This window comes from Chrysochloris asiatica, unplaced genomic scaffold (genome assembly GCF_000296735.1).
Source record: "Chrysochloris asiatica unplaced genomic scaffold, ChrAsi1.0 scaffold00056, whole genome shotgun sequence".
In the NCBI taxonomy this organism is placed as follows: Eukaryota; Metazoa; Chordata; class Mammalia; order Afrosoricida; family Chrysochloridae; genus Chrysochloris; species Chrysochloris asiatica.
The window spans coordinates 3,153,660-3,160,877 of NW_006408574.1; the positions used below are offsets into that span (position 1 = coordinate 3,153,660).

Here is a 7,218-nt window from a genome sequence, read left to right on the forward strand (position 1 = left end):
TCTGCTCTGTTACCCTTCACTCAATTCACAACAAAAAGTTCTTTAAAAAAATGTAAGCGTAAAATTTAGGGAGTGCTGATAAAATAAAAGAAGGCACTTTCAACATCTGAAGTCAATTGTTATCAAAATCTAGAAAAGACATGACATTAACCATAAAAAGACAACAAATGTGACAAAAAGAAGTTGGGAAGGCTATGAGCAGGCAGTTGACTTAAGCGGAAAGCCTACAAATTCCTGAGCTTTGCTGAGTTGTTCACGATCATTGGCCATATTTTAAAAGCTGGAGTGCAAAAAAATCTGGTAGAGGATTCTCTGTAGGAATGAGCAGAGATTCCCCATTGATCTGTGTCTCCTACAAAGGTATGTTGACATCGTCACCTCTACGGCCGCAAATATGAGCTTGTTTAGAAATAGGAGTTTTATTATATTATTGAGGTCATCCTGGAGTCAGCTGTGTCCTAAGCCTAATCCCTTGTGAGCGGTGTCTTATAAAAAGGGAAAACAGACACAGAGAGACACACATAGTGGGAAGACAGTTGCCATGTGGAGATGTAAGTGAGCCAGCTTTAAAAAGTTTGTGGGAAAAAAAGGAATTAAAAGAGAGTGGAATTTTCCCATGAAGTTTTGAAGTCCCATCACAATAAAGAAATGCCAAGAAGCACCTGGAGCTACCAAGAGGGAAGGACCTCCCCTACAGCTGACACCCTAATGTGGACTTCTAGTCTTTAAAACAGAGACAATAAATTCCTGCTCTCTGAATTCACTCTCTTGTGGTATATTTTGCTATGGAAACATGAGGTAACTAAGATACGTGGTCAGTGGGCTTTGGCCAACACCGGTAAAGAACTGTGGTATGGAAAGCTTGTCCTTGGAAGTTCTCAGAGGCACCCATTATCATTCAGCTATTAGCTGACCCTTCATCCCCAAGTGAGACGCAGCACTCACCTGCTCTTCCAGTTGGCAGAGAGATGGGTGCTCTGAGCTCCCCATGATCACCGAGCTTGCTGCCCATGAGAGTGAAGCCCCATACCCTCTCCTGCTAACGGGATGGAGAAGGCTGGAGAGACAAGAACTGGTCAGTTCTCCCTGCAGCCAACAGCTCTAAGAAGAGTGTCACTGAAGGCTTGCCACATTCTAGGGGCTAGAGTGCAGAGATGCCCAAGATACCACCTCATCCTTGAGTTTGAGAAATTCAAGTTCTATGAGGTAGGCAAGATGCAGCTACAATAATTCCTGAATGCCAAAGCAGGACATGGTAGTGGCAGATTCAAATGAAGTATCAACACTCTAAGGAACATCCACCTTCCAGTTAGGTAGACCCGAGTCCAACTACTACCAGCTGTGTGACTTCAATTGCTCCACCTGTAAAACACGAATGATAGGAACCGCATCAAGGGGCTGGTACAATGAGCAGAAGATATACATTTTGTTGTTGTTAAGTGCTATTGAGTTAGTTCCAACTCGGCATAGTGTTTCCAAGGAGCAGCTGGTAGGTTTGAACCACTGAACTTGTGGTTAGCAGTCTAATGCTTATCCTACCACATCACACCAGGACCCCAAAGATGTAATTAGCATGTCGCATATGCACTTAGCTGTTCAGAATGCCTCCTCTGTGCCCTTAGTGCTTTGAGAATTCAGATGCAGCCAGAAGCTGAGGCCTCCAGGGATTATTTGGATAGAGCTGGGGATGAGAGGAAGGTTGGGAAGAGGTTCTCCTTAAGCCACAAACAATCAGGCCCTTCAGAGCAGGGTAACCTTGGTGCCTCTAGTCTGGGGGCAGGGCACCCTTGATGGGAGGAGTAAGCCTGGAGGGGGAGCAGCTTGCTGGGTGCTAACTCATGCCTCCTGCTAATGCAACCAGCCAGTAGGAAGTGATGTCCCCACAGGCGTTGGGAAATCACAGCCTCGGGTTGGGCTTGCTCTCCCAGCCTTGTAAAAGCCTCTTGAAGTCAGAGCCATCGTGGAGCTGAACAGAGTGTCATGGCGCTGGAGACTGCTGTCCGCCTCATTCTGCTCCTGAGCCTTGCAACCTCGACTGTCCACGCTACTGACACTTGTCCAGGTAAGAACAACCCAGTGTTCTGGTTCCTCAAAGCTGATAACTGCCACTCATGGGCCACTCAGAGCACCCCAGCACTGATCAAAAGCTGAATTTTATCTTCAAAGCAGAGGCTGAGGCCCAGAGAGTTGGAGTGATGAGTCCAAGGCCACACAGCTAAAAGGGATGGAGCAGGATTGAAAGCCAGGTGTCCTGACTCCAGAGCCCGTGGTCTGCACAGACAGGGAGCTTCACAGACAGGCCAGAACTCTGTCTCTGAGGACACAGGACAGTCGGTGTTCATCTTTCCAGTCCTCCTGAACCCCCTGAGTGGTGCAAAGTGTTAAGCACTGAACTTCCATACAAAAGGTTGTTAGTTAAAACGTAGCCAGAGGTGCCTCCAAAGGTCTGGAGATAAACTTTGAGCTCCTATGGAGTTGGTCTACTCTGTATACTTGGGGTCACCATGAGTCCGAGTCGGCTATCCGCAATGACATGGGCCCCTGGGAGGGAGCCCTAACATTTCCCACTGCAGTGACTCTTGAACTGACGTGGCTGGGGGTGGGCAGTGGAGATTGGTGATAATAAAACATGTTGTTGTTGTTGTTGTTGTTAATGCCATCTAGTCGGTTCTGACACTTAGCGACCCTGTATAGGTTTTCTGAGGAGCGTCTGGTGAGCTTGAGCCACCAACCTTGTGGTTCAAATTGACTTTGCAGTCTAGAGCATTAACCCACAGTGCCACACCAGGACTCCAATCTTTGAGGGAGCAGAAAGTCTCATCTTTCTCCCATGGAGTGGCTGAAGGGCTTCAACTGCAGCCCCTGGGCTTCACAGTCTGGTGCCTATTGCACGAGGTGGCTGTAAGTGATGTCACTGAACTGGACCCTTATAATCGTTTCTTCTCATTCCTTTAGTGCTGTTGTAACAGAGGAGTCCTGGTGAGGTGCTGTGGGATAAGCACTAGACTGTCTACCACAGGCTGGCAGTTCAAACCCACCAGTCGCTCCTCAGGAACCTTATGGATGATACTTAACAACAACAATATTATAACAGAAATATCACAAGTGGGTGGCTTTAACAGGCAGAAGTCTATTATCTCATAGTTTAGGGGACTGGAAGATCAGGGCACCCGATCTTGGAGATGGCTTTCTTCTGTCTGTGTTGGCTCTAATGGAAACTCAGCACCCCACAGAACCCTCCATGTGTCTTGGTCTTCCTCTGGGTCTAAGAGGTTCTCAGGTCAAAAAACCCTGGGTCCAAAGGAGGTGCGCACCCCCAGCTCTTGTTTCTTGGTGGTTACTCCCTCTGTCTGCTCACTTGTTTAATCTCTTTAATTTCTCAAAAGAGATCCATTGCATCCTGCCCCATTTACATCATAGGAAGAGAATTGCTTAGTCCTAGCCAAGTTGGCACATACTTTGCGTGGACACAACTAAGTCCAGAAAAGTGGTTAAAACAGCAAATGTTTTGGTTTATATGTGAGCTTCTACCACAATAGTTGTTGTTGTCAGGTGCCATCGGGTTGGAACCGACTCATAGCGACCCCATGCACAGCAGAACGAAACAATGTCTGATCCTGGGCCAACCTCACTACCGCTGCCACACTTGACGCCATCAATGATGCCACCTGGCCGATCCATCTCGTTGCGGGTCTTCCTCTTTTTCTCTGACCCTCCACCTTACCCAGCATGACATCCTTCTCCAGCGACTGTTCCTTCCTGACAACGTGCCCAAAGTATGAGAGACGAAGCTTAGCCATCCTGGCCGCCAAGGAGCACTCTGGCTGCACTTCTCCCAAAATAGATCTATTGGTTCTTTTGGCAGTCCATGGCACTTTCAGTATTCTCCTCCAACACCACAACTCAAAGGCATCAATTCTTCTACAGTCTTCCTTATTCACTGTCCAGCTTTCACATGCATATGAGGTTATTGAAAACACCATGGCTTGGGTCAGGCACACTTTAGTCCTCTTTGCTCTTCAACACTTTAAAAAGTTCCTGTGCAGCAGATTTGCCCAGTGCAATACATCGTCTGATTTCTTGACTGCTGCTTCCGCGAGTGTTGATAATTGATCCAAGAAGAATGAAGTCCTAGACAACTTCAATCTTTTCTCCATTGATAAGAATGCTGTTTATTGGTCCAGTGGTGAGGATTTTTGTTTTCTTGACATTGAGATGCAATCCATATCGAAGGCTGTGATCTTTGATCTTCATCAGTAAATGTTTCAAGTCCTCTTCACTTTCAATTACTACTTTAAATGCAGATTCCTGGCCCTCCCCCAGAGAGTTAGAATCCATAGACAAGAGAAGGTGTTGGGGGGGAGTATGATGATCCACCTCACTGGTTTTGGAGCAGGTGCCTCCACATCACTTTTGGCTAGACGTTGCTCCTGACGACAGGGCCAGAGACCTCCAGAGGTGTCTGATGGCATGGACAGAGGAGTTCCCCAGAGGATGCCACCCCTGATATTGTGGGAGGACAGCAGGAAGGACAGAAAGGAAGTGTCTCTGATGGTGGTGGTGTTGTCTTCTCCGGAGAGTGCAGCCCAAGTTATCTCTTAGGAGCTTACAGTAGATGTCTTTTGCTTAAAATTCTTTTTTTTTTGATGGTGAATTTGGTGAAGGTTTTCAGAGCAGTCCACCAGTTTTGCATTCAACAAGTCACACACATTTCGTTTCATCTCAAAGATCGCCACCGCCTCTACGTAACTTCACTCCTCCCACTTCCTTGTCTCCTGTTTCCATTCCGCCTTCTTTGCTAACCCTTCTGAACTTTGTCCTTGGGCAAATGGTACTCTTAGGAACATCTATTAGTTTTGTGATCAACTGATTTTTGAAGATTTTTAAAGGAAGTAAATAAAACCCCTGCTTAGCTCTATATCTGCTGTAGTTTGCTGACCTTTGCCCTCAGGGTTTCTGAGACTATAAATCTTCACAGGACCTGACAACCACATCTTTCTCCAGATTCTCCCCATAAACCTAGTATTATCCCCACTGGCAGCTGAGGGGACAGAGGAGGGTCAGAGGGTTCAGAGACAGGGGGCCAGATCCTCTGTCAGTCTTCCCCTGTCCTCGTGCAGCCTGTTGCCCATCACTGACCAGCACTCTAGGGTGAGAGCAGAGGCTCAGCCTGACCACAGCAGGACCCTCACACCTGAGTACCCCTCCACTGAGGTGGTGATGCTGGTGGTCATCTTAGCTGCTGAGCAGACTCACAACCCCGAGGACCACATTCTCTCCTTGGGGGACCTGTCTAGCAGCTGAGTGGTGTCTTTTCCAGCTAGGACACCCACACTGACAGTCTGTTGTGTTTTCCTGCAGAGGTGAAGGTCGTGGGTCTGGAAGGCTCTGACAAGCTCAGCATTCTCCGAGGATGCCCGGGGGCTCCCGGAGCACCAGGACCCAAGGGAGAGACAGGTGCCAAAGGAGAGAGAGGTATGTGCTTGGTTGATCTAGGTGGGTGTCTGTGTAGGGTGAAGGGGTTGCTGACCTGCTCGTCCTAAATCTGATCCCAAGGTGGGCTACTCCCAAGGGTGGCTCTCAGGTCAGGGCTTTGGCCTCATTTTGTGCCTTGTCAGCAGTTGATGAACAGAGGCCAGCTGAGATTCATTTCTCATGAGCTGTTGGGGGGCGGTGGGGGGGGGGAGCATGTTTAAACAGAAAACAAGACTTCCAATCTTGACCCAACACTGGCTCTCTGTGGTCACTGGCTGGACTTCCTCCTCCCCGTCCCTCTGTATTCTCACCTGAGCCCTGGGCGTCCTCTGCTGCTGTAACAGAAATGCCCCATGAGGCAGCTTTAAAGAATAAATTTCCCTCCTCCCACAGCTCAGAAAGCTACAAGTCCAGGTCCTGAACTCCCACTTTCAGACTCCGGAGCTGCTGGTTCCGGTGGGAGGTCCTTGTCTCTTCAGCTTTGGTTCCTGGGTTTCTGGGTGGCTTCTGTCTTTCCTATCTGTGTTTGTATCTCAAAAGTGATGGCTTAAAAGCCACCTTGAGCTGAATGACCTTACTAATGTAACACAGAAACCTCTATTCCTAGATGGGATTCCATTCACAGCTGTAGGGGTTAGGATTCCAACACACAAATTTGGGGACAAAAATTCTATCCATAAAAGTCTGTTCTCCCCAAATGGTATGAATAACACTGGCAGGGTGACCTTACAGCTTCTGGAGTCCCTTTGCTGGTCAACACCCACAAGGAAGCTGTGTAGTAGCATTCTGACCTCTAGGAGCCCTGAGACTTGGACCAGGAGCTAGTTGGTCCTCTCACAGCCCCTGTGCACCCAGAATCCCACCTTCACCCTGTGATTGGGGGACATGGACACCAGGGAGGTCCTCATTTTCTATGTCCTACCTCTACTTGCTGTTGTCTGGAGCCCCCTGAGATGGGAACCTGGCCTCATACTCCCGGCTCTCCAAGGTCAAACATGGGTATTAAGAGTATCAGAAATCAGAATTCCAAGGGGGACTCTGAGGTTCAAGTTCTGGGGGGTTCTGCTCCATGACGTCTGTTTGGAATTTGCAGGAGAACGTGGTCCTCCTGGAAGCCCTGGGAAGGCAGGACCACCTGGGCCCAAAGGTAAAACTGTGACAAAGAAGAAAGACATTCAGGAAACCAGGCTCTAAGAAATGATGGGGAGGAGGGATAGTGTCCTTTCTCTAGAACCCAGTCCTCACCCAGAAAACTCTCTGCCCCATCTGGCCCTGAGTCTGGGCCCACAGACCCTGACATACCTGACCACAACCTGGCAGTGCTCTCTGGAGGAGCCATGGGGCCAGCTGAGCCCTGGGCTTCCCTGTCCTGAGCAGCCTGTGTCCCGCCCCACCTCCTTCCATCCATGGGAGGGTCTGTCTGCCCTGGTCATCCTCCTCTAGGTTAGTCCTCACTGTACTTCTCTTCCATTACTCGGAGGGTCTTCCCTGGGCTGAGCTTGTCTCTTTTCATAGGAGACCAGGGACAGAAGGGGGCTCCTGGAGAAAAAGGTGAGTTGTCCTGAAAGGGGTTCTCTGGGCTGGGCCAAGGAGCTGGACATGGTCTGGAGGTCAGGACGTGGTCTGGGGGTCAGGGCAAGGACTGCCTGATCCCCTCCCCCAAGCCATCCCAGTCACACACATGGTAGTTCTCAGACTCCTGTCATAGCTGGAGCCCCGGCACTGTGTGACAATCAGGAGAAC

General features: G+C 49.1%; 1 protein-coding gene across 1 annotated transcript in view; it reads left to right on the top strand.

Moving 5' to 3' along the window:
* The first annotated feature begins 1,980 nt into the window (after nt 1-1,980).
* FCN1 (ficolin (collagen/fibrinogen domain containing) 1) overlaps nt 1,981-7,218 on the top strand; it is a 9,988-nt gene continuing 4,750 nt past the window's right edge. The window contains exons 1-4 of the mRNA XM_006863820.1: nt 1,981-2,062; nt 5,362-5,475; nt 6,569-6,622; nt 6,991-7,026. Of these exons, the coding sequence (XP_006863882.1) occupies nt 1,981-2,062; nt 5,362-5,475; nt 6,569-6,622; nt 6,991-7,026 (286 nt within the window). The remainder of the gene's footprint in view (nt 2,063-5,361; nt 5,476-6,568; nt 6,623-6,990; nt 7,027-7,218) is intronic.